The sequence below is a fragment of the Musa acuminata genome, chromosome BXJ2-2 (assembly GCF_036884655.1).
Source record: "Musa acuminata AAA Group cultivar baxijiao chromosome BXJ2-2, Cavendish_Baxijiao_AAA, whole genome shotgun sequence".
In the NCBI taxonomy this organism is placed as follows: Eukaryota; Viridiplantae; Streptophyta; class Magnoliopsida; order Zingiberales; family Musaceae; genus Musa; species Musa acuminata.
In genome coordinates this window covers 33,285,740-33,312,344 of record NC_088339.1, presented here as the reverse complement: position 1 = coordinate 33,312,344, position 26,605 = coordinate 33,285,740, and the positions used below count along the sequence as shown (strand labels likewise).

At 43.2% G+C, this 26,605-nt stretch overlaps 7 protein-coding genes across 7 annotated transcripts; 5 read left to right on the top strand and 2 right to left on the bottom strand.

Moving 5' to 3' along the window:
• Positions 1-203: 203 nt before the first annotated feature.
• LOC103975138 (cationic peroxidase SPC4-like) lies at positions 204-2,405 on the top strand. Its single transcript, XM_065097082.1, has 3 exons — positions 204-510; positions 595-789; positions 1,604-2,405. Exons 1-3 carry the CDS (start codon positions 217-219, stop codon positions 2,213-2,215), a joined length of 1,101 nt encoding a protein of 366 aa, XP_064953154.1. The 5' UTR covers positions 204-216; the 3' UTR covers positions 2,216-2,405.
• Positions 2,406-3,761: 1,356 nt separating this feature from the next.
• LOC135605066 (cationic peroxidase SPC4-like) lies at positions 3,762-5,079 on the top strand. The gene is made up of 3 exons (XM_065094755.1): positions 3,762-4,016; positions 4,095-4,289; positions 4,379-5,079. Exons 1-3 carry the CDS (start codon positions 3,765-3,767, stop codon positions 4,994-4,996), a joined length of 1,065 nt encoding a protein of 354 aa, XP_064950827.1. The 5' UTR covers positions 3,762-3,764; the 3' UTR covers positions 4,997-5,079.
• Positions 5,080-7,001: 1,922 nt separating this feature from the next.
• Positions 7,002-8,565, top strand: LOC135605065 (cationic peroxidase SPC4-like). Its single transcript, XM_065094753.1, has 3 exons — positions 7,002-7,415; positions 7,493-7,687; positions 7,778-8,565. The coding sequence occupies exons 1-3, from the start codon at positions 7,185-7,187 to the stop codon at positions 8,390-8,392; spliced, it is 1,041 nt and encodes a 346-aa protein (XP_064950825.1). The 5' UTR covers positions 7,002-7,184; the 3' UTR covers positions 8,393-8,565.
• A 1,323-nt stretch (positions 8,566-9,888) lies between these two features.
• LOC103976542 (COP9 signalosome complex subunit 8) lies at positions 9,889-14,731 on the top strand. Its single transcript, XM_009391781.3, has 5 exons — positions 9,889-10,046; positions 10,168-10,247; positions 10,322-10,503; positions 12,882-12,989; positions 14,221-14,731. The coding sequence occupies exons 1-5, from the start codon at positions 9,963-9,965 to the stop codon at positions 14,358-14,360; spliced, it is 594 nt and encodes a 197-aa protein (XP_009390056.2). The 5' UTR covers positions 9,889-9,962; the 3' UTR covers positions 14,361-14,731.
• A 580-nt stretch (positions 14,732-15,311) lies between these two features.
• On the top strand, positions 15,312-19,513 carry LOC103976541 (bZIP transcription factor 12). The gene is made up of 4 exons (XM_009391780.3): positions 15,312-16,021; positions 16,112-16,183; positions 16,671-16,700; positions 19,118-19,513. Exons 1-4 carry the CDS (start codon positions 15,455-15,457, stop codon positions 19,196-19,198), a joined length of 750 nt encoding a protein of 249 aa, XP_009390055.2. The 5' UTR covers positions 15,312-15,454; the 3' UTR covers positions 19,199-19,513.
• A 1,070-nt stretch (positions 19,514-20,583) lies between these two features.
• On the bottom strand, positions 20,584-22,277 carry LOC135606197 (protein BYPASS1-LIKE-like). Its single transcript, XM_065097080.1, has one exon. It carries the CDS (start codon positions 22,268-22,270, stop codon positions 20,882-20,884), a length of 1,389 nt encoding a protein of 462 aa, XP_064953152.1. The 5' UTR covers positions 22,271-22,277; the 3' UTR covers positions 20,584-20,881.
• Positions 22,278-23,087: 810 nt separating this feature from the next.
• On the bottom strand, positions 23,088-23,803 carry LOC135606196 (histone H3.2-like). The gene has a single exon (XM_065097078.1). It carries the CDS (start codon positions 23,748-23,750, stop codon positions 23,340-23,342), a length of 411 nt encoding a protein of 136 aa, XP_064953150.1. The 5' UTR covers positions 23,751-23,803; the 3' UTR covers positions 23,088-23,339.
• Positions 23,804-26,605: the final 2,802 nt, after the last annotated feature.

The following is a 26,605-nucleotide window of genomic DNA, read 5'->3' as shown; positions in this document are numbered from 1 at the left end:
TCTATATAAAACTTTTGGCCATAAATCTGTTTTTAATTTATCAGACTGTTTTCTTTGCTTTTTTTAATGCATATTAAAAGAATATATATATATATATATATATATATATATTATAATATAATATAATATAATATAATATGATAATGGGAGGTTACGGCGTCTTTCCATGGCGGAGAAAGACGCGGGTCTCGAACTGTTCACCGTCGATGGCTATAAATGAACAAGGCAGGTTCGATCCTGAGACCTGTGCCCGGAACAATCTCTCTCACTGCCCCGGCATTGATGGCTTACAACCTCCTCTTCCTCCTCTCCTGCATCGCCTTCGTCTCCTCGTCTTCGCACGCCTACGTCTACCCTCCTCTCGTGGAGGGCCTCTCCTTCACCTTCTACAAGTCCACCTGCCCCGACCTGGAGTCCATCGTCGGGAGCTACCTCGAGCAGCTGTTCCAGAGCGACATCACCGTCGCCTCCGGCCTGCTGCGCCTCCACTTCCACGACTGCTTCGTTCAGGTCGAGGAGGAGCATGGAGAGGTCCCGCGTCTCGCATGAGTACTGTTTGATAGAATTCTTAAGAGGCGAGTGAACTGTGTGCAGGGCTGTGATGGGTCGATACTGCTCGATGGGTCGTTCAGTGGGCCGGACGAGAAGGACGCTCCGCCCAACTTGACGCTCCGCCGGGCGGCCTTCAAAGCCATCAACGAGCTCCAGACGCTTATCACCCAAGCTTGCGGCCCGGTCGTCTCCTGCGCCGATATCACTGCGCTCGCCGCCCGCGACTCCGTTCGTTTGGTATCGACCAACAGATTTAGAGTCTTCACCTAAATTAAATAGGACATTATGAGATTAAATTCTAAATTATTTAAGAGTCTATATATAAATAAAGACATAACCTATAGAGGGATTATAGGATTTTTTTTATGTTATCTAATTGATAATATTTTCACTACCCTAATTTATTTATTTTAATTATATTTCTTGAGAATAATTAATTCTTAAAAATTGATATTAAGTTCTTATTAGAAATGCAAGGCTCTGATCACAAGTTGAATGTCAATCTAAAAGATATTCACAAATGGATTTATAAATCTAATTATATCCTCAAGATTTATATTCAGATAAATTTATAAATCATACATGTGATTAAATAATACTGATAAAGGGACTATAAGATTTTCATGTTTCTAATCAATAAAATTTTCTTTTATTCATCACTCTAATTTTGAAAATATTTTCGTTATATTTTTTAATAAGATGACAAAATATAGTTAATTTTTAACCAATGATATCAGAATAATTATTACTAAATTATAATGCCTTAGTCCGAGTATATAATTCCTAATCTTCATAAGTTTTCTTGTGACAAATGTAAGCTCTCAACGAATACAATTAACTAATTCAATTAAATCATAAAATTGATAAATATGTTTTATAAACTTTAATTAAGATTATTATTAGAATCATATTTATTTAAAAAATTAAAATATTCAAATTATTCTTTTAAGTATGTTTGTGTGTGTGTGTGTATATATATATATATATATATATATATATATATATAATTCTTGTCTTGTCTTTAACTTATTCCGATCTCTTCTTCGTGTAGTCCGGCGGCCCGAACTACAAGGTTGCTCTCGGCCGGCGCGACGGCCTGAGCTACGCGACGGAGGAGGCTGTCCTTAGTTTCCTCCCTTCTCCGACCTCCAACGTAACCGCCCTCATCGACGTCTTCACCGAGCTCGACCTGACCACCAAAGACCTCGTCACCCTCTCCGGCGCCCACACCATCGGCATCGCCCACTGCTCCTCCTTCGAGAACCGTCTCTTCCCCACCCAGGACTCCACCCTGGACCCGATCTTCGCCGAAAACCTCTACCTCACCTGCCCCGTCATCAACATCAGCAGCACCACCGTCATCGACATCCGCACGCCCAACACCTTCGACAACAAGTACTACGTCGACCTCCTCCACCGGGAGGGCCTGTTCACCTCGGACCAGGGCCTCTACGAAGACTTCCGGACGAAGCCCTTCGTCATCATCTTCGCCCTCTGCCAGCACATGTTCTTCGAGAACTTCGTGTACTCCATGACCAAGATGGGCCAGCTCAGCGTGCTCACCGGCAGCCAAGGCGAGATCCGCCGGAACTGCTCGGCGCTGAACTCGAACCTCTCGTGGTATGCGGTCGATGGCGACGGCCACGACGGCAAGGTGTTCTAGGATAATACGTGTGTGTGTGTGTGTGTGTGTGTGTTTGCATATAAGGTGTTTGCTTAAATGGCGGAGAGAGGGGAAGGGCAATAAGGACGCTTGTGGCGGTGCTTTCATGTGCATCCAGTTTGTGGCTCATCTGCTTTGTGGTTTGACGCACTTTGGATAGGGAAACGTAGTGTGTTTGTATTCTGTCCAACTGAAGTGGTATGGGGGCTCCAATCATGTCTCCATAAACTCACACGGACTTGATGTGACGAGATCAATGCTAAGGTCAGAGCTGAAGAGATGGAGATGATAAGATCTTGCATCCACCGAATCACAAGCAGGAGAATGAGCAGATCAAATATAGAAATAAGAAAAAGAAGAAAAATATTTTAGGTTAGACTTCCAATATTAAGTAACCATTGTCAATGGCAATGCATTCTTACCTAACACAGCAATCGCTTTTGGAACACTCATTATAAAAGATGTCTTGAACATTGAGAAACATTCTTACCATTGTACCAATATCTATTTATTGTATAATATAAAATATTTTAATATAATTAATCCTGTTTTTTTGTCCTTTCAAAATACTATGCATATTTATGGGACATGTACTTACCAAACCAACAACATCATTTAACCCACCATGGAGCCCTAACTTCAAAAAGCAAAGCCAAAATCTTCTTCAAGCTTTATTGAAGTTGGAGCCATGCATTGAATCCTAATGGTCTACTTTGCCCATAAAGCTGCTGTTTTTGGCTAATCATTTCCTTTGTTGCTAATGTTGGTCAAGTGGTCAAAAGAAGAAGGTGAGCTTCATGTTTGCTTGTGTGCTCCCAAGTGAGTTCCTCTTCTTTTTTCCTCCCATGTCCTCTCAATGAGGCAAAAATATATGCTTAGCTTGAAGGGCATTAATTTCATGTGTTTGATTGCCAAGAAGGAAGGAAGCATGCATTATTATAAGATGTTTGATTGGTGACTTTATTGTTTGTATTTATAATTGTAATTAAACTGAAGAATATAGGAGGAGGCAACCCATAAAAAAAAAAAAAGAAGGAAAAGTGCATTTAATTCTAATTTTAATTGGCAACTTAAATTATAAAAACAAATGTTTTAAGAAGCAATTACAAGTGTTTTTTTTTTTAATGTCTATACATATGATTGCCAATACATCAATATTCCTTCCTTCCACTTGCAATATATAAAAAGTTTTATTATCATCATCATCATCATCATTGTTGTATAAAATAACATTGCAAAGTGGCTCATTTAGACACAATCAAATGCTTGTAAGTGAACTACTAGAAGACTTGCATGGGGTCCACTTTGGTTTATATAGAAAAATCTAGATTAGAACAACAACTCAATCAAAGGAGTTAAGGTTAGACACATCCCTTCCCAAACTTCCAAGTCAAAATAGATCAGCTAGATTGTTGACTTTTCTAAGGATCAACCCACCCTTAATGGATATGCTATCCTTGGCTGGTCCTTTTCACTCTACCAACGTATACCCTGAAATGCCTATAAACGAAGGTAGATCGAACTCACGAAAGCAGCTTGTGCTACTTCGATGGCTGCTGCGTCTGCTTCTTCACCGACTGCACTACTGCTGCTTCTACTCTCTTGCATTGTCTTCCTCTGTTCCTCTTCAGAAGCCTATGACTACCCACCACTAGCGGATGGCCTCTCCTTCGACTTCTACGACGCCACCTGCCCCTTCGTGGAGCACCTGGTGAGGTTCTACCTCGAGCAAGCCTTCGGGAAAGACACCGGCCTCGCCGCCGGCCTGCTCCGAGTTCACTTCCATGACTGCTTCGTTCAGGTACCATGAACGAGCATCCATCCTCAGCCAACAGAGTGTTGGATCGAGCTCTGATGGCGGGACGTGCTTCCTGTGCAGGGCTGCGACGGGTCGATTTTGCTGGACGGATCAGCAGGCGGGCCGAGCGAGAAGGACGCGCCGCCCAACCTCACCCTCCGGTTGGCTGCCTTCAAGGCTATCGACGAGCTCCAAGCTCTAATCACCTCCGCTTGCGGTCACGTCGTGTCCTGTGCTGATATCGCCGCCCTCGCCGCTCGCGACTCTGTCTATTTGGTATGCTTCCTGTATGTATAACTCATCTCTCCGATGCCTTCACACAAAGATCACAACCTCGAATCCACGTGTGGTTGTCGTCGTTGCAGTCGGGTGGACCGGACTACGAGGTTCCTCTCGGCCGGCGAGATGGGCTGAGCTACGCGACGATGGAAGCAGTCCTCAGCTTCATCCCTCCCCCCACATCCAACGTCACCGACCTCATCGACTTATTCGGCAAGCTCGGCCTCGACGCCTACGACCTCGTCTCCCTGTCCGGTGCCCACACCATCGGCATCGCCCACTGCGCCTCCTTCGAGAACCGCCTCTTCCCCGCCCAGGACCCGACCCTGGACCAGACCTTCGCCGAGAACCTGTACCTGACCTGCCCCGTCGCCAACACGTCCAACACCACCGTGCTCGACGTCCGATCGCCCGACGCCTTCGACGACGAGTACTACGTGGATCTGTTGAACAGGCAGGGACTGTTCACCTCCGACCAGGGCCTGTACACCGACGCCAGGACGCAGCCCACCGTCACAGGGTTTGCTGTTGACCAGTCACTGTTCTTTGAGAAGTTCGTGTACTCCATGACGAAGATGGGCCAGCTGAGTGTGTTGACAGGCGACCAAGGTGAGATCCGGAAGAACTGCTCTGCCATCAACGCAGTGGACGACTTCTCGTGGTCTGTGGTGGATGGCGACGGCGGGGAGAGCAAGCTGTTGTAAGTGTTGCTCGGCATGTGGGCGAGAGATGGATAGATACAGTAAGACATATATATATATATATATATATATATATATATATATATATATATATATATATATATATGTGCTCGAGGAGTGTCTCGTTCGATAGTAAATGTATGCCGTATAATATGATGATCCTCAGTGGTATCACATAGTGAAGCCACAGATGGATATCCATATAAGATCTGTATTTGATACAGGATATGTCCGGTAACTATTGACTAATGGCTGACATAATATATCTGATAATTATTGACTAGATTTCATATGTCCACTTGAGGTAAGGACTTATTTATCTCGTAGGGTGGTGTAAAGAACTTTAAATCGTGGTCTCGGGATCGATGTGACTTGGTTCGAGTCCGAATGATGGGGGATCTTTACGGAACGACCCTTGAGGCCGCTGAGGTGGTCGGCTGCGATGGTCCGATCGAGACAGGGTCGTTGTTTCCTTCGGTAGGAAACTCCTCGCATGAGTGTTTAGTGGGAGGCCTCCGTCTTCGTACCTGCACAAAGGTCGGGTCGGGAGAGCTCGGCCCGACCCCTCCGACGATAAAATTAGCGAATAGTCGCAGGGGGTTTTTTCCGTCCTCCCTCATTTTCCCTCGGAGCACGAGGGTTTTTATAGTGAGGATTACTGTTGTTTGATGTGCATGCCCGCAGGGAGCAGGATCGTATTTCTGGTAACGTCTGACATCGACGTTGGCATGGCGTGAGGGATCGAGCCTGAGCAGGGTATTAATGTGCCTCGGTCGACGTTCCGATCCGTGTTGACCAGGTGCTGTTAGGTCAACAGAGATGTGAGGCGTCATCTAGGGGCTGACGTCACCCGAGTCTTATCACCTTATTACCCTCATCACATAGCATAATGTTTGTTTTGATATTTCGACTAATGAAATCTACATTCCAATGGTTATGTTACACTTTGGTTGTTTTCTTGTCTTAGGTGGATACATTAGGAATCCAAATACTTTATATTGAGTGGACATTTCGTGTGCAAAGAGATCGTTTGGAACGTGTCGAGTGCTTCAGATGCATCATTATTATTGGTGGATAGAGCAAATATAGAATAGATGCCTTATAGCATGTTGGGTGCCTCCAATGCTCTCTTGTCCTGGGCGGATGCATCACGTACAAAGGGGATGCTTAAGGTATGTCAATCACTTTGGATGTTTTTGATCTTAGGCAGATGCATCATTATAAAGGGGGATACCTTGGGGTGTTTCGAATGCTTCAAATATTTCTCTATCATAGGCAAATACGTCATGTATAAATGAGATGTTTTGGGGTGCATCACATACTTTAGTTACTTTTTTGTATTTGCTTATCTCTATATTGCTTCTTAATGTTTACATTTTGTTTTCTTTGATACGAGAACTTCAACTGTTATATGAGTAGCCTATGGATTAGTTTAGAAAACATCATTAAAAGAATTACAATGAATATTATCACATTTAAGAATCATATTGTTGAACCTCATTATATAGTCAACTATATATTAGTCCTTGATAGTAGTTAAGATTTCTTATGATAGATGTCTAGATTTCTACAAGAGAAATATTACTGTTTTGTTAAGAAAAATCCTCTCTCCTTACGTGTATAAATAGAGAGTACCATATCAAACACAGATGTCTTTTTTCGTTTCATTCTTATTCTTAATCGTTCTCACTTTGCCGAGTGTGAACAATTCCTTAGAACAACAATTAATCCCCTGTTAGCTCATTTCTAACTCACAATGAACAAGATAAGCAAGATGCCTATCTTACAAAAGCCACTGAACTCATCTATGAGCATCTACCTTACGAAAGCAAAGTGAGAACCTTCTTTAAGCTTTGTGAAAGATGGAGACAGCATGGGGAAGAACTTTAACAAGGTGCTTACCTTTGATTTGGACTGTCATCGTTTGCCCAATAAGCTGATGTCTTCAGTGGATTTCTCTTGTTTAACCCCAAGACATTGTCTCAACTCCAAATGGATTTCTAATCAAACAAATAACACAACATGGAGATCATATACCTAATCTGTTTGTATGCATGCATGAAGAGAATCAAACCATGGTCTTGATTGATGAAACCAAGTTCATCGTCTCTTGATGTCTTAAGATCTTAACCAGTCAGTATATATAAGTAAGGGTAGCTAAAGCCTGTGTCCATAACAAGCTCTCTTGCCGATGGCTGCTTCTCTACTTCTCTTGCTGGTCTCTTGCATTGCCTTCCTCTCTTCTTCCTCGGAAGCCTATGATTACCCTCCTCTGGTGAATGGCCTCTCCTTCGACTTCTACAAGTCGAGTTGCCCCAGCCTCAAGTCCATCGTCAGGAAGCACCTGAAGCAAGCCTTCAAGAACGACGTCGGCCTCGCTGCCGGCCTTCTCCGACTCCACTTCCATGACTGCTTCGTTCAGGTACCCAACTTCATATACCCATACCTCACAAGCAGCTTCTTGGAGCGAGTTCGAACGATGGATGTCGTTCGGTGCAGGGCTGCGATGGATCGATACTACTCGACGGGTCGGCTGGTGGACCGAGCGAGAAGGACGCGCCGCCCAACTTGACTCTCCGGCCAGCGGCCTTTGAAGCCATCAATGACCTCCAGGCTCTCATCACCAAGGCCTGCGGGCAGGTCGTCTCGTGCGCCGACATCGCTGCTCTCGCCGCCCGCTACTCCGTTCACTTGGTATCGATCTCCTTCCTCCTCCATCATCTCACAAGAACTACTTCATGGCTAGAATGCATGAAGATTGAACCGAGTTCATGCAAGTTTCAGTCCGGTGGCCCAAAATACAAGGTTCCTGTCGGCCGGCGCGACGGGCTGAGCTTCGCGACCCGGGACGACGTCCTCAGCTCCCTTCCTGCCCCCACATTCAACGTCACCGACCTCCTCGACGCCTTCGGCAAGCTGGACCTCGACGCGGACGACCTCGTCTCCCTCTCCGGCGGCCACACCATCGGCATCGGCCACTGCACCTCCTTCGAGAACCGGCTCTTCCCCTCCCAGGACTCGACCCTGGACCAGACCTTTGCCGACAACCTATACCTCACCTGCCCCGTCGCCAACACCACCAACACCACCGTGCTCGACGTCCGATCGCCAGACACCTTCGACAACAAGTACTACGTGGATCTGTTGAACAGGCAGGGGCTGTTCACGTCCGACCAAGACCTGTACACCGACTCCAGGACGCAGCCCACCGTCAAGAGATTCGCTGCCAAGCAGTCCTTGTTCTTCAAGAAGTTCGTCTTCTCAATCACTAAGATGGGCCAGCTGAGCGTGCTGACTGGCAACCAAGGCGAGATCCGAAGTAACTGCTCCGCGATCAACTCAGGCAACAAGCTCCTGTCATCAATGGCGGATGGTGAGGGTGGAAGTAATGCCTTCTAAGTAGATGTATGCGGCCAGATGTAGCATTAGGGAAATTTGCTATCACTTCAGATCACCCAAAAGCTTGTATCTCGTTTGTGTTCGGTACAACTGCTGAGGTTTTGCGAACACCGTCATTGCTGTATTTGGATTGCAGGAAGATATATCTACAGCTTCAATCTCATATGAGTTCACTGAGGTCTCCTAATATTGCTGTCATTACGCAATATAACACTGTATCTCCTGATCTTAGTTTTCCAGGGACATGATCAAATTAAAAGAAAGAAAAGAACAGGAAGAGCTTTTTGGCTGCCGCATTGGGTACAAAGCCAGGATTTCTATTGGCAACTGCAATGACAGTGTTGTCCATGATGCTCACAACTTTACCTTCGACTTCCCCCTACTTCCACACCCTCCCTTCCCCTCCTTTCGAAACTCCCCACCTAGTCCTCTTCCACTTCTCCAATAATCACCTCATCCCTATTTTTAGTAGTATCGTTGTTGTAGACCCTCATCACCCTCGATCTCATTGTTGCTTTTAACATCCCCTCGACGGCAACAAGGTTGAGGCAACGTGGACTAACGGGACGAAGGCCAAGAATACTCTTATTTTTTAGAAAATAAAAAATATTTTAAGATAATAAAGTAAAAAAGGAGTGTTCTCTTGGAAAAAGTGGAAACTTGGGTTTCCGAGGGGAGAGGAGGGGTTGGATATGCTCTTACAAAATCATATCTTAAATATTTTACATTTAGATTTTTCACACCAAAAAATATTGTTTGACACCAAACTAAAGACGAACTGTTATAATTGCTTATCACATACAAAATATTGTTTGGCTCGTGGTCGGGGCTAATTATATATTACCTCTTATAGCTAGTTACTTTTAGCGTCTCGATCCTTATATTCATTTATCCTAATATCGTCAGTTTTATCAATAAATACATGAAAACAAAAGATAAATAAGATAATGTTAACATTCTAATTAACAGTAAATGACGTTGGTGGTGGCAGACGGTGACGTCGCCATCGATCGTAGGATGTTTGTGGATGATGAGAACAACAACGAGAGGTGAGGACAAATTTATATATACATCGATACTGTTGTAATTATCGAGCGATGAAAGGGTCATTGATCTGTATGTACATCGACGGTGATGTTGATATTGAGCGATCGCTGATGCAGATGTTAAGTAGCAAAAATGTCACTGGATAATTACGTCGACGTCAACACATATGCAAAGCGACCCTCACCTCTCACCAGCGGCACTGTCATCTGCCACACCGACATCGTTCGTCATTATTACTTAGAACGTTAAAATTATTTTTTACCTTTATTTTCGTATCAATATAATTTTTTAAAATATAAAATCGATATACTAAATATAACTAACTATGAGGTTAAACTATAATTAGCCCGCCGTGGCTGTCATCATGACACTAGAGACGAAAACACAAAATAAATCTTGCTTCTGTTTCAATTTTTTTTGTTTTCGAAAGCAAAACCACGTTGCGACAATAAAAACAGACGCCGACCTCGACACCAAGCCTGCAGAGGAGGGGAACGGGAGGGACGCTGCCGCCTGCCTCGCGATGGATCTGTCGCCAATCCAAAACGCTGTGGCCTCTGGATCCTACGCCACGATCGCTGATGCCTGCGACGAGCTGATGCTACAGGTAACATCTCCCTTCCCCTCCATTAGGGTTTCCTAGGGTTTTGAAGCTCGATCTTCTCTTCCATTTTCCCGATATTTGATGCTTGTCGAGACCGTCGAGTTATTGATCCTTGGATTATTAGGTTGCCTCGCGGGGGATCGCCTACCAAGAGGACTGGCCCTTCACGGTCCATCTTCTGGGCCACATATTTGCGAACGATCTGTGAGTCGCGTTTTTGGTTTATCTAAACCTGTTGATTCATCGGCTGAAGTGATCAATGGTTGCGTTTGTTTCAGGAACAGCGCGAGGTTTTTGTGGAAATCGATACCCCAGGGGTTCAAGGAGAGCAAACCAGAGCTCGTGGCTGCTTGGAGGATCGGGCAGTGCCTTTGGACTCGTGATTACGCCGGGGTTTATGATGCAATTCGTGGGTTCGAGTGGAGCCCTGAAGTCGCCGGCTTGGTTACTGCCTTCTCAGGTTCGTCTTTCTAGATTCGCAAGTAAAATTTTAGTGAATTCGCAATAAAGGGTAGTAAACTTATTACACCAAACTGCATCGCTCCAACTCCTTTTTAATCTATAAGGGATGTTTGGTATACTGTAATACAATTATGGAATTCCAATATCCTTACTCATCTTTTTGATGTTTATGTTTCTATAATATGTTTTCTATTAATTATAATGCAATTATAGTGGAAATTATTGTTTCTTGGATACTAGCACATAGGACATAGTGTCTGGCTCACACGCCTATCTCATATCAGTTCACATAAAATGGTAGTTTACACGAGACACATTCTCCTATACACAAGTATTCAGCCTCCTAGTTGCTTTTCGTTGTTAACTGCACATATCCTATCATGGTCCAAAAATGCATGTTCTAGTTATATTATAAATTGAACAGAACATTATGTCAAAACTGCCTCACAATATTCCCAAACCAAAACCGTTTATTTACATTTTGTTCTAAACCTTGTTTGTAGGAATTAGAAAGAACAGTGAACATAGCGTAAGAAACTCTATCTGATGATGGGTTCTGTAGAAGATGGCTTGTTTATAGATGAACGGTATTAGGGCTCTTGAAGTTGAAGGCATCTTTTAGGTTTCAAGAGTGATAACATGGATGCTTTCTGATTGATGCTTGGTTTCATTGTGAAATTTAAGGTTATATTTGCCTATTGCTTAGGAAGGTAAGCTATCACAAGAACATCAGGTAAATTGATGCAGTATGTTTGCTGATATATCCTTCCTGAGATTAGTCAGGGGAGGTTGCATCAAGGAAGCTCATGAGACAATTCTGTATTCCATTTCTGCTTTCTTAAATGATAATCCATATTTTTCAACTTGTAGGTTGATCGGAAGTCTCTGGCTTACATGTTCAATCTCCTGGTTACTTTTCATTTGTTAAGTGTATTCATCGTATTCACTTTGAGGAATGCATGTGACTGAAAGGAAACTGAATTATTGGAAATTTTGCTGTTTTTAAGCCTGGAAATGAATAAAAACTTCCTCATTGTATCCCCAGTCCAAATATTATATTAACTTCACCATCCATTGATTAACAAATTTTTTGGCATTGCGTTATATCACCAAATCGATTGAAGTTATACTTATCCTTGTAGATGTCACACTGATTATCTTTTCCAGAAGAATCTTCTTTGAAAATGCTTAAATGGAATTACTGCTTCACGTGAATAAGTTAGATGAAGATAATGATATTAGTCACTTGTCTGCGTGATCTTTATTATATAGCTAGATGATAACATTTGTGGTTGTCACATTATTGTTGTGAACAATGGTGGATGCTCATACCATTGTATATGGTTATTTATATTAATTAATGGTATTTTGCTAAAGCTCTTGATTTGGATCAAACTCCTTGCTCTCAATAGCTGTGCCTGTTTTTGTTAAAAAAACTGACTGATTATGCATCATATAGAGTCACACTCAATTTAAAGTTAAGGTTTTGGTTTATTAATTTCCTAAGCTAATTGATTCATTGTCTTAGAATGGCATGATAACCAAATGATTGAATAGTTTACGTTTGTCACTCAAAACTGCATAAAAAGCCCAAATACCTAAATACAACTGAAGAAGCATGTGAGAAATTGGAATCAGTTGCTTCAATCGTAGTCATTTACACAACTTTTCCTGGCATTCCTGCATATTCCATCCTAATTATCTTTCTCGTGTCTGCCATCATCATCTTGATTTTGTCGATCTACGTGTGCCGCATGTGCATTTTTGATCTGCTTTCTACCACAGCTTTTGTTGAGGGAGAGCCAGCGAAGGTTATTATTTTTCATTGATGGATCTGTAGCACTGTGTTGAAGTATGGACTTTGCAGATTGGAAATCTCATCTTCTCTCTAAAGACCTATTCAGAAGCCAGGAAACAAAGAAATTGTTTCTCACTACAAAGAAATCCATTTATCAAATCAATCATGCTTTAGATTGCCAGAGGGATGATTGCTGAACTAGTCTAAAAATTAACATTGCAATTTTGTAGAAAAGGCCCAACTTGCACTTCATGTTATCGAGCAAAATTTTCTCATTATGTTTTCTTCTTTATGCTACTGTTACCATATATAAGAGAATTATGTATGACATAAGGGCACTCAAATGAGATATATGAAGAAATTGAATATTATGTAGTCTTCATGCATGTGTGAAACATTAGCTAGATTTGAATTGGATTTACTTCATAATTTGTTGATATTCTTTACTTCTACTTCATGATTGAATACTATTCTTGACAATAATCCTTTGATGGTTTTTCTGTTGATTTAAGTTCTTAGAAGCAAGTTACCAGCAATTTGAATAATTTGTATCTAATCCTTGTTATGTGATGCCACAGAGAACTATACCAAGAAGATGTTTCAGCTATTAAGTTCTGCATATTCCACAATTGGGGTTGCTGATGTCGCTCATTTTTTGGGAATGAGCGAGGATGAAGCCACAAATTGTACGTTGAAAGTGACTGAATGAATTTATTTAAATTAATTTTTTGATTTTGTGCATCCTGAATTATTGGTAAAAAAGTATTATCACATAATTTTATCTCTACTGCATACAAATTTGTTTGTGAGCATGTAGTATGTTTATCATGAATTTTTGTGTTTAAACAATATAGTAATAGAAAAAAAATTGTGATGTGAATGCTTATTGATATTTTACTTATCCTAATTGCCATGTCTATTATGCCCTTAAGGTTCCAGTTTTAGTGTATCTTATTCAAATACTTTTCTTTGTTTCATCGAATAATTCCTTTTTTTGTGAATTTTAAATAACTTAAAGAATTAGTTGACTTTTCTTAATTAAAATAATTTTGAATGTCAAGTGCCAAATCTGTTGATAATCATCTTCCTTGACCTGCCACCTTTCCTAGAATATGGATATATAGATTGAGTGTTATCATCACTTTTATGATCTATATTTTATCTTAGTCATCTTTGGCTTACATAGGATATGGAAAAATTTTAATCATGCAATGGACCACCAGTCTGATACCAAATGTCTTTTTATCTTTTATGTTGAGGACTAGATCTTTTGGAAGCGCCTTTGAGCCAAATCTTCTTGGATAAGATGTTGCAAGTCTTAGAACAGTACTATATTCCTTCATGTTTCTCAATTAGAAATTTGCAAAGCACGAACAGGGGTTCTCCAAAACAGAGCACTGGAAGGAGCTTTGATTACAACAAAATCTAGTGTCCTATGCTTTCATCCGAATCACTTGAATCTCTTACTGAAGCCATTCACAGAGCTGCTGGAAACCACTTGGAATCTGGTTTCTGTCTCGATATGACCCACCAACCTCCATATTATCATCTCTGGCCAATAGGAAAGCATACAGTTACCTGTTTGCTCTCCACTGAAAAGTTGCTGATCGACTGCCTAGTTGAGATAGAATTGAATAAGACTAGAAGAGGGTCAAGTGAGAGTCTAAAAATTGAACTACACTGGTTAATTCTTTTTCTGTCAGATTTTGTATGTTAGTGCTAACTAGGTTATGCCACGCAAGCTCAGGAACCAAGCACCATTAATGACCATTGCATCCCTTTGAATGCCTTAATGCCTTACATAGGAATTTGGTAGGTTTGTTTTAGTTTTGGTGATATGGTGGCTTGTTCTATACTTCATTTGCGACTTCTTTGGTAAATTGCTTAAGTGATTGTGAATGTGTTTGCTACGTGCAGATGCATTGCAGCATGGGTGGACATTGGATTCGTCATCTAAGATGCTGACTGTGAAGAAGCCCAAGATCATCACCGAGCAGAAATTAGATCCCAGCAAATTACAGCGTTTAACAGAATATGTTTTCCATCTGGAGCACTAAAATTTTTGTTTCACCTTTGATACAGTATTTCATTCTGCTTCTATGCCTCAGTTGGCTTAAGGGAGAATCTCGATCGGGCACCAGATTCTAATCATGCGTTTTCTTCTGATATCTGAAGGTATTCTTCAGTCTTGCAATGTGCTCCGGAATTGCCAGTTTGTATTTCCATCAAGTGCTTGTTACGTGCTGTCATTGTTCCATACAAACAACGCATCGAGGACTCTTTCCCTGATGTCATTGCAATGTGCTCGAGCTACTTTGGTTGGTCAACAGAGTTATTCTCTCTGGTACATTCTTAGGACACCAAGGCCCTAAAAAATGTATTAAATGGTCGATTAATAGTGACCAAAATCCTCATTTTTCTTTGTTTTCGTTCATTTCTTTTTTGGTTTGGTATATTAAAGTATAGTTCATAGGCAGCAGCCACTTGGTTTTCTTGGGAGAGTTTGCATGGGTTTCAGCTATTAGGTGCAAAGATGGTATCAGGGATTCTGCATGCCTTTAATGGTGCAAGTGCAACTGAGAGGAAGTCACGTGCCCTTTGAAGGAAGGGAAGGTGTAATTCGGAGATGGGAGCCCAACTCCTTGTGACAGGGAGAATGGGAGCCGCAGGCTGTTGAGTGAGCTTCTGAACATGTGATCCGAATCGTGTTCGCACAACGGCTACCGCTCGTGACGCTCTTTTGGTCAAGTCGATGCACGAATCCCGAAGACACTCGAAACCATGCGCGAATCTCAAAGGCGTCTTCATCGGTCGGTGTTGACTCGCCCACGCCACGGTGACCTATCCACGGCGCGGTCCTGCCTGCTGAGGGTCCACGTAATGGGACCGTCCAGATCCGACATTGCGGTGTGGTTCGACTGACGCATGCCAGTCCCCTGGATGAGACGCCGAACTTTTTATCCACGTTCCCCCCTGCTTTAAATTTTCGCTCACGAGCCCCTCAAGCTTCTTGAATTCCCATTTCGAACTCATCCTCTCTCTCTCTCTCTCTCTCTCTCTCTCTCCTACCGAGATCGGTGGACAAAACCGCACAAACCCGCGCCGCGAGACTAGAAGCGGAAGGAACCCTAGCCCCTCATTCCTACCTCGCATGGCGTCGCCACGGGTGATGGCGTCGCCCTCGTCGTCCGCGAGCTCCGACGTCGCCCGCCAATCTTCCGCGTATGCCTCCGCCGCATCGTGCGACCAGACTGAGGCCCTCGGATCCGTGAGCATGGACCACCTCCTCCGCGGTTTCTGCGCCCAGCCGCCGTTCCCCCTGCCCCTGCCTAGGAACGCCGCTGGCACGACGGCGGATGTGGTTTGGGAGATCCCCGACGGGGCTGGATCGGGGTACGAGGACGCGGCGGCGGGGGCAGACGGGGAGGTGACCCTCGAGGAGTTCTTGGCGAGGACTGGCGCAGTGAGGGAGGAGGACGTCGGGGTTTCGACAGGGTTCGTGGTGGATCCGGCGATCGGTGGGCGGTTTTGTCAGCAGGAGCAGCAGTTGCCGCTGGAGAATCCGATGCTGGGTTTTGGGAGTGCCTTGGAGAGTGGAGGGCGGAGAGCGAGGAAGAGAGTGGTGCTGGATGATCTAGTGGATAAAGTGGTGCTGCGGAGGCAGAAGAGGATGATCAAGAACAGGGAGTCGGCTGCGAGGTCGAGAGAGAGGAAACAGGTCTGTGATCTCATTCTTTCTTATTCCCCCAACTTTGTGCTGGTCAGATGTTGTTGCAGGCTAATACTTACAGTGTTTGGTTCCTTTCAGGCTTACACTGTAGAGCTTGAGTCTCTGGTGACACGGTTGGAGGAGGAAAACGTTACGCTAGTAAGAGAACAGGTATTTATTTAGTAGGATCCTACCTTTGCTTTTCTATGGCTTCCTTATTAAAGGACATCATCCAATTTATGTTGGAGTCTCTGTAGAGAATTCAAACTTATTTGATGGGTAAATTGACAGGATGAGTTTAGACATATAACATGAGGTCATTTCAATTGAAATATTTCTGTTTTTCTTATATTACCAAGTACTTACTCTCAACCACGGCACAAATAGACATTGTACCTTCTCAATAATTTCATTTAGGGATGACATTAGAATGTGATGATTTTGAACATTCTTTATTTGGCATGACTGGGTGATCTTACAGTTTGAACAGCAAAGTCATGCACAACATCTTTTGATTGAAAGACATATGCCTGGTGTAAATTGTCTTGTCGAGGGACAGTCTTACTTGTTGCTCAGTGGAATCAAATGATATTTTGTGCTTTCTTGACATCTAATTTTTATAATCATTTTTTATGATCATAAGTTTATATGGTTGCAGGAGGAGCAGCACAAGATGAGATTTCAGCAGGTGCACACTTCTGTCATTTCTAGTGAAAAGTATCTTTCTTATGCTGATAGAATGGATTAGGATGATTGTAGTTCTGCTATTATATTGCTTTATTTCCAGGCATTAAGAACTCCATTTTATGCTAAACCTCGTCATCATCTTGAGACATATTTAGATTGTTTCCCGGTATATTTCTTTCTTTTAATATGATCTACTCGAAGTGTCGCTGACTCACTCTCATGTTTTTGTTTGTGCTCTCTCTTCGGCTCATTTTTCTGTTGTATGTTTCTCATTATCTATTTGCCTCTTTGCATTCTTGTCTCACTCTTAATTAAAATATTCCTCTCTAAGTGCCAATGTCTCTCTCTTTGAACAAGATAAATTTTTAATTTCAATAGTTACAAAAGTTGGCATATCACTTATTTTCAATATAATTTGCTGGAACTATATCTGGTGTTTATGATCTTGCTCTACTTACACCCTTCTCTTGTTATTTCTCTGTAAATGTTGTGATATGTGTGCCTCTCTCTATCTCTGTCTCACACACACACTGTTATTCTCCTCTCGTACTTTGGTATCTGGAAATATCAGTCCAATAGATTCATTACATATAGGAGTGCATAAATCATTTTTTTTTGTGTAAAATCAAATCTTTCTAAGCAAATATAGTTTCAATTGTGCTGCTTTGGTCTCAATTATGTGTTCTTTGCTTTTTGGTTGTTTGCTTTGTAGTGATGTTCACATTCCATTTATCAAGATGTCTTGCTAATACTTAACAAGTTGTTGTTTAGATTCTTTAGAAGACAGTTGGTTAAGGTTGTGGATGTTCCTTCTATGAGTTTTGTTGGTGATCGATTGTACGAGTTATTGGAATTGACTAGCTACTCTCATGGATATCTTATTGCTCTGCAGTGGATAGAATCTTCTCTGAAGAGAAAAAAAGGGGTCATGAGAATCTGAACTCTGATAATTTCAAAAAACATTATTTGATTTGTCATCAGAGATTGGTAGAGGGGATTGGAAGTTTGTGGAGTTGTGTAGGTTGGAGATTGGGAGACTAGTCTACAGGCCAAGGACAGTCCAGCTGAGGTGCAGTAGAACACATTGCTTTATATCTTTCCTGCCTTAATTCTGGCATGTTAGTGGTTGGTTTTTTAAAGATGATAGAGTTACTGTTAGACTTGAGCTTTAGTAATATATGTTTCATGATTAAGGCCTATTCTCGAGTTATGGCACATTAATCATGATGAGGTACACTAGAAGAACACATTGCATTTCTCCTAGTTGCCTTCTAGCATGATAATTGGTCTGGTTAAGTAAATACTTAATAGAGTTGCCATTTGACTTGGACCTTATTGTTTTTTGTTAGTGATTAATAACAATTCTATCCAAATTTCCGGGATAATAGTTTATCAGGCCATGATGATTGAAACAGGAGTAACTTCATGGGCCTGTCCTTGTGGGTTGGCACATGCGAAGATGATTTTTACCTTGTTCACTCCAAGAATAATATTATTTTGGGTTGGTCCAATATGAGAATCCGGGAGGTTGATTTTGGGCTGCCTTCCACATGGAATTTTATTTTTGCATGGGCGATTGTGATAATTCATTAGTCTAATATCAGGAGACATGATAGGCATAACTTTACAAGTAACTCAGGCGCAACTTTTAAGTTTCATGTCCAATCCCTGTTTTATCCAACCTATTCTCAAGTTTTGCCCAATGCCTGTTTTAACATTTTAAACTCCATTGAAATAGGATCACTTTTCTACAAAAGGTCATTAAGGTTGTCTAGGGAGTTATGCACAATGACTAGAAAGTGTGATGTCATGATTTTTGTACTACAGTAAGTATCTTTGCCATTTCCTATTTTTCCAAATTTTCCTTGTATTTAGTACATGTGCTTTTATTGATGGACTTGATGGATATTTTCTATTAAATTATGATTAAGAAGATAGTTGGCAAAAATTATGGTTGCATCTTGAGAAAGAAAGTTTAGAGGGCCATCAAGATGAAAATCCAAGGATGCAATTATTTTTGCTCAAAACACTTGCTTGACCCTATCCATGAGATGATATCACGTCAGGAACTTGATATATATATATATATATATATATATATATATATATATATATATATATATATATATATATATGTGTGTGTGTGTGTGTGTGTGTGTGTGTGTGTGTGTAAGATCTCAATTCTATTTCTTCCTATGAACAACACGAATTCAATTTGGTTTCACAAAGAGCTAAGTACAGCTCCCAATTTGGTTCAACATTCTAATTTTAGTGAACAGCTTTCTCAATTAGTTATTATGGCTGCTTATGAATATTTTTTCATAGTTTTCCACTTGTACTATGGTTGTAACCTGTGTAGCCCTTTTAAATTTTATGAACAGTAGAGTTAATTGTTCTTGCTACTTTGATCTTTTTCAGCTTATGGTGAATATTATCCCAGTTAATGAGAGCAGGAAACCACTGCCTGTTCTCCGAAGGACTAATTCCATGCAGTGGTAGATATTTCCTAAGCTGATGACAATATCAATATTATTGTCCAAAGAAGGAAGTCCATTCTGCTCACAGCGCACAGCAAGGAAAACATAATATATGGCATAGTTGATGCACCTGGCTTTTTCCTTGAAGTTCCATGCTGACATTTTTTCCTGAAAATACTCATTTGTGAAGATTAATGGATGGAAACAAACAGAGGAGGAATTTGTAGATAGTGTTGTGTTATGCAGCTTCCTGACTAGTAATGTTTTTGCATCAATAATGCAAAATTACACCACTCTTTTCTTTTAGGATGTTAGTGACACTTTTCACACTTTCATCTATGCTGGGCCCAGAGTCTTGAAATTTTCTTTAACAACAGTAGCTGCCCAAACTTGTAGCTTGTCAATTCTTATAGATGATCAAAGGAGAACTGTGCTCGGATGAGAAATTCTGTAATGAAAATAATGTTGGTCAAAGGAAAGTACCGACTCCCAATTCACTTCTCTTTCTTCAAAGCAGCTTTTGACAGCTTAAAATTGCTAATTAGCTCTAGTCCTTTGTTTCAGGCGATTTGTTCCCACACTATTTGGTGTCTGATGCATTTGATGATCATCCATCGTTCCAGCAGAGACTAAGCCTTGAAGTCTAGACCAGGAACAACACCATCTGAATGGAGCAGAAAGGTTCGACAACTTCAGGTTAGCATGTTAGAATGAGATATGTAGTGCCAAATGGTTGTATATTATTCTTGCATCATTATATTCAAGCCCCAATCTACTCTAGATTTCATGCCAGTTTGCAGGAGTTTTGCATTTTTCATTTGTCTAAAACTCAAACTCATCGAATAATGTTCAACTGTTTTTCAAGATGTACATTGGCTCATGGCTTACAGGTACCTGTTCTCTCAATTCGGTTTTTGTTTCCAATATTCCGGTTTATGTTGGCGGCTTTTGGGACATGGACTACCACCTACAAAATTTGAGGTTAGTGATGCGTAAGTTTTACCATTTTGCAGTTTATTAAATGCCCAGTTTTTTTTTTTTTTTTTTTTTCTTTTTTAGCTTTGGATTCTTGTTGCTCACTTCCTTGCAAGTGACCAAGTATTGTTTGCCTTAAATTCGATGATCCTGTGATTTTTGAGTATCACCGTAAGCATTAAAAGATAGTTGAAGATCTTTTTAATCAACGAAGAGAAATTAAGATTTGTTAGAATTCAGGACAGTTGTGTGGCCCTATTACACTTGAAAGAATTCATTGGTGTTGATGCTTTCTATACAGTCTGAAATGATCTGCATTGTGATCAAAATACTATTTAGCAGCAAATATAATAGCACAATCTCTCTTTTTAGCATCTCTATTAGTAAGAAATTCCAACCAACTTATGATGCACAAGTGACTGGAGAACATCCTGGAAAAAACAAAAACAAAAAAAATTCTATACTGCAATCACCGGTAAAATACAGTCTCAGGTTAGATTATGACCCAATCTGAGACAACCATAAAAACACAGCTCTACGATCATACCCCTTTTCTATGAAGTAAACACAAAACTCGACACTCCATACAAGAACCAAGTGTTCTTGTTTGGAGGGCTGAAGAACTGAGTCAGACTGAACTGGTAAAAAGGGGCCCAGGCATCACTCTCCGGCCTTGTAGGATCACCAATAGCAGAAGAAAGAAAGAAAAAAGAAAGGCTTATTTGCTCGTTCATTGGGCGGCTCGTGACAAGCAATCGAGGCCTGCGGTGCGGCTGCGCACGATCCGAAGGAATACCTCCCTGACTTGGCGCTCCAAGGGATCGAGCCCTTCCTTAAGAGCCTCGCAGACCTGCGCCAACTCCTCCACCCTCTGCCGCAGCCCCTTTTCCTCCTCCGCAGACATCGGCAATCGAATGCTCTCAATCTGCTCCGTCAATCGGTGCGTGCACCTCTCTATCTGCTGGATCTCCTTCAGCAGGCCCGCCCGGCTCTTCCTGTCCTTCCTCGATTCCTCCATCATCCGCTCGTGGAGCGACGTCATGGGCACCCCCCACGCGAAGGTCCGCGGGACCGAGAAGTGGGCCTGGAGGCCGCGGTCCTGGCAGGGGATCGCCGCCACCAGGGCCCGCATCGTTAGGAAGAGGACCGCGCTCATAGTGTACACGGGCACCGCGAACCCCGCGGTGGCGACCACCTCGTGGCTGCGGGGCGCGGCAACGTTGCTCCCGATGGCCTGCAGCAAACGCGACGCTGACCACGGACGGGACGCGCTCCAGGAGAGGGAGCGGAGGCTGGAGAGGTGGCGGCCGCTTTTCGGCAAAGAGAAAGAGGATCCGCTGCGGCCGAAGGAGCGGTGGCGGCGGGTGAGAGCGGCGCCGGCGTCCTGGTCGTCGAGCATGAGGTCGGCGAGGTCGGCCAGCGCCTTCCGGGCGCGGCGTAGCTGGCCCTCGCTGATCCCGTGGCGTGAGGTGCCGGCGGCTGGGCCTAGCGCTGCGACCACGATCTCGAGATGGGTTCGCCAGCGGCGGATCTGATCAATACCGTCGCGGGCGGCGTTGCATATGTCGAGGGCCTTGACGGCGCGGTCGGAGAAGTCCGCGACGAGACGGTCGAGTGGCGATCTTACGACGAGCGTGCGGCTTTCCTGGAGAAGAGCCCGGAACTCCGCGTGGCACATGAGGAAGGCGTCGAGGAGCCTGCGGACCCATGAGAGGGAGAGGAAGTCGTGGGCGCCGGGCGCGGCCGCGTCGGAGAGGTCGACGCAGAGGTCGGCGACGCAACGCTGGAAGTCGAGCAGCAACATCTCCTGCTGCTTGCTAGCGCCGGCGTCCATGATGCGAACCTGGTCGCGGCTGAGGGAAGAGAAGTATAAGCCCGTCGCGTACATCCTTGCTTCAGTCAAACAGTTCGATTCATCCTCGCTTGGAGCCCCCTCCCGATGCGATGAACGCAGGCGCCTTTTATTCACGGAGAGGGGGATGTATTGGTTCGAGGGGATCACCACAGGCGTCCGCGTGCTTGCTTTCGGAGTCCTTTTGCCCGAATCCGAAAGCAACGCGTGCGGCGATCGTCGACCATGTCGGATGAGGATGCCGTCGATGGAGGGAGCCGTTGCCATTACCACCCGGGGGGTCCTGTCAAGCGGACCAAGTCCGAGTCATCGTTTCCGAGTCGAGAACCGTTTCTAGAAGAAGCTACTTCAGTGGCCGAGAGCGCCCCCGACTTCCTCCGACTCCGTCCGCATGAACGGAGGACACCCTCGTCATTTCGCAGCCCAACGCGGCCCCGTGGAATAGGGACCGAGTCCAACATCCCGTGTGGATCAAAAAAGCAGCTGGTGCATCCGTCGCCGTCGAAGGAGCAAGTTATGGAAAGGACCCACCTCACTCACGCGGGTCCCACGATCTGACACGGTGGCACTACCTCATCTGCACCCCCATAAGTTGACGACGACGTGACTCTGAGCACGTTGGTCTCGGTCGGAACCCGAACGAGATAATCCCATGCAAGTCTGTTGACATTGTCTTCCCTAGAAAAGGCGACATTTGAAGTCCTCGAACTTGGACTTGAAGGCCAAGCGCCAGTCGAAAGGACATCATGGACCGATTCAACGATCCATAGTGTTACCCATTCAACAATCATAGATATCTCTACTTTTTTTATTTTTTATTTTAAATAGTACCCTTATTTTTTATAATCTTATAAATATCCTTTCCTTTCCTCTTCTGGCCATCACCCCTATCACCTTCGTTCCGTCACTATCGTCGGCCCTTCCTCGCCCGTCGCCGCTGCCCTCAGTCGAGATCCATTGCCTGTCCGCCACGTCGTTCCCCGCCCGATGCCATCAAGAGCAAAAGCACCCAGGGTGACCGGCGAGGAAGGGTAGAGCCTCATAGTGACCAGACGCAACAACTAAGAAAGAGATTACAAAATTATAAAAAAATAAAAATAATGTCTAGAAAAAATTAAAAAGAAGGAAAAGAGCAGCATTTTCAAGGAAATCGCTCATTAATATATAAAGCTAAAGAAAAAAAAATAAAAAGGGTATTATCAATCAACTTGAATCCATATGTCCAAATCATTTATCTTACAAAATCATGATCTGGACATATTTGATCGGTTAAGGAATCAATCGTGTCCGAGATGAGGGGGTGGGAACATTGGCATGACGACGGGAAGGCAGCAGGTCAAGCCCTCTCGCCCCTGATGCGGCGTGCGAGCTGGATGTCCTTGGGCATGATGGTGACCCGCTTGGCGTGGATGGCGCAGAGGTTGGTGTCCTCGAAGAGGCCCACCAGGTACGCCTCGGCCGCCTCCTGCAGCGCCGACACCGCCGACATCTGGAACCGAAGGTCCGTCTTGAAGGCCATCGCGATCTCACGCACCAGCCGCTGGAACGGTAGCTTCCGGATGAGCAGCTCCGTGTTCTTCTGATACTTGCGGATCTCCCGCAGAGCCACCGTCCCTGGGCGGAACCGGTGCGGCTTCTTCACCCCCCCCGTCGCCGGCGCCGTCTTCCTGGACGCCTTCGTCGCCAGCTTCTTATGGGGCGTCTTGCCGCCCGTCGACTTGCGAGCCGTCTGCTTCGTCCTCGCCATCTCCTATTCGACTGCCTGGAAGAGGGATTTCGCCGCCTCTCGTCGTTTGGGGAATTGGAGCGATGAGATGGGGAAAGGGTGTATTTGTAGCGGGCAACAAAGGGCGGGAGCTTGGGAAGTTGGAAATGTTGACGCGCGTCTCCGTTGGCACCGTCGGATAGGGAGAAACGAAGGGACCGGATCTCGTCCTCGGTAGGCAACGGATGCATTCAAACGTCCTCCCTTCCATCACAGGCATCAGGATGCGCCGACGCATACACGCTGGCGAACGTCAGATCGTGATCGGCCGGCCGTCAGGGGCCTGATCCCCATCAACATCTCAAAGTCCCGGCGCAGTCGTTCATTGCACCACAGCAAACTCAAAGGTGGTTTAATTGGTATATGAAAGTGACTTTATTTGCTCCTGTGATTCTTTAGAAAATATCTATATTTTAGATATTTCTCAAATAGTATCTTCCTTTTTGTATTTTTTTCAGTATCCTTAATTTAAAAAATATTTAAATTATTTCTCAAAAAAATTTGCCTATTATAATGTATTATATTTTTGGGTTATAATTATAATAAAAATATTATATATAAGCTAAATAAGATCAAAACATATTGGAAATTACTTGTGATAGGGAATCATTCTTCTATATACCAATCCCTTTTTATTCATTATGATAAAAAATTAATCATAAACTTTCTTCTTAATCATTGATGATAAGAAAAACAATCATAAGTCTTCTTTTTCATCTATTATAACGATGAATGTAATTATAAATTTATTTCTCATCCTCTAATATATAAAAAGATATCTTAAACTCAGTACAAGATATTTCTTTTGAACTATTTGAACCCACATTTCGGAATATTATAACATTGGAGGAACTAGATTGGGAAACATCTCCTAACATCGATCTCAATGTAGGTTCCACCTTGGAAGCACAATATTTTCATCTCAGAAGCATAATATTATTGTCTTGAAAACATGACATTTCTATCTCGAAAACATGACATTTCTACCTCAAAAGCATGATATTTCTATATCAAAATTACAACATTTTCACTTCGGAAGCATGATATTATCACCTCGGAGATATCTTGGACATTCATATACATCAGAGTCTGGACTACATCTAGCTAGCTAAGACAATAACAATATTGTTAGAAGAAAGGCCTCATGTGATTGGAACGTTCACCCGTCAATCCCCTAAATGAATGCTCCAATGAGGAGGTCTCGCCTCCAACCCATAATACTTTTACTCAAGTGGGTAACTATCATCCTTCCCACATGTTGATGTATCAACTTCGGTACAGATGTTGATGAGGTACTAGCATTTATTCAATGACCTGGGCCTCTCATACCCCTAGGGGCAAACTCAAGCTACCTGTTCGTTCCCACCGAGATATTCTTAAACCTCACCCATTGAGTATAGATGCTCGCAGGCATGATGGATGCTATTAGTTCTCTCCTACCTCAACTAACTCAATAAGCGACGCCACTATCTCAGCCACGTGCGACACCTCAACCGTCGCTGACACCGACACCGACACCCGTCAGAATCCCCTTGATCGACGTGATGTCAGCATCTCAAGATTGCCCAAGGTCCGTAAAACTATTAGCTGAAGAAGCACCCTGCTCCCTTATGGTAGAGTTTGGCACACCACCACTCTGCCTTGCCCTAATTGTAGACCCAATCGATAGATTGAATATATGACTCCTTGAAAGTCCAACTATGGGAAATGGATCAATGCCTAGATGAAATGTGATGAGAGTTCTGGCAATCCAAGGGAGAGAATCTGATCGATCCCTATTCACCCAAAATATCCAAAAAGAATCAATATCGACCAACTTTCACCTCCCATCGTTGGAAGTCTTTGATAGTAGTATTGATTTGGTTGAACACATTGTCGTCTTTCATGCCTAGATGTCTCTCTATAGTATCTCAGTCGCTTTGATGTATCGCACATTCCCAATGACACTAAAAGGCCCGACATAAGAGTGGTATACTTGTTTGAAGCCACTCTCGATCAACTCCTTCGCTCAACTTGCAAAAGAATTTAAACTCTACTTCCTAGAAAGTATATGTCTATGACCATAAGTAGTAATGTTGCTTAGACTCAGGAAAGTAGAGGAAGAGACACTCTCCGACTTTGTCACTCGGTTCATCAATAAAATCCGAGACTTGCAAGAAGCTCATATATCACTCAGGATTCAAGCCTTCATGATGGGGCCCAAACATTCTCGTTTTTTTTTTTGCCATTGGTGGATTGGCTACCATCAACCATACCTGAGGTCCCCCAAAGGGCCAACCAATACTTAACCGTTGAGGCGATGGTCTCATGTAAGTATAAGGAGATGTGTAATAGGCCACGATAGAAGCAACCATCATTGGTTCCAATCTAAAGGTGACCTCAGCAAAGAAAATAAAACTGACTTGAGCCACCTGCTCATCCCTACATAGATGTTCCTAAATCTTAACCAGCAATAGGCATGATGCAAGCTATTATTCTATTCTTTCCCCAACTAGCTCAATGGGAGACCCTAACAAGTTATAAAGAGATAGCGAAGTGATACCATACCTTGTTTCATGGATAAGTTATCCTTATTTGACCGGTGATCCTCCTCGATGACTAACCGAGGACATCGATTTTTTTATGATCTACTCGATCACCATAGCCCCCAAGCTAATGCAAACTAGGACTCCAGAAGTAGCAATGATGGCAAGTCCATCACCCTCGGCCAGCACTTCATCCTATAGCCCCAAAGTAAATGATAATTAGGACTCTAGAAGTGGCAGCGACATCAAATCCATCACCCTCGATATGCTCTTCATCCCACATTCCTCGAGCTAATGCTAACCAGAACTCTA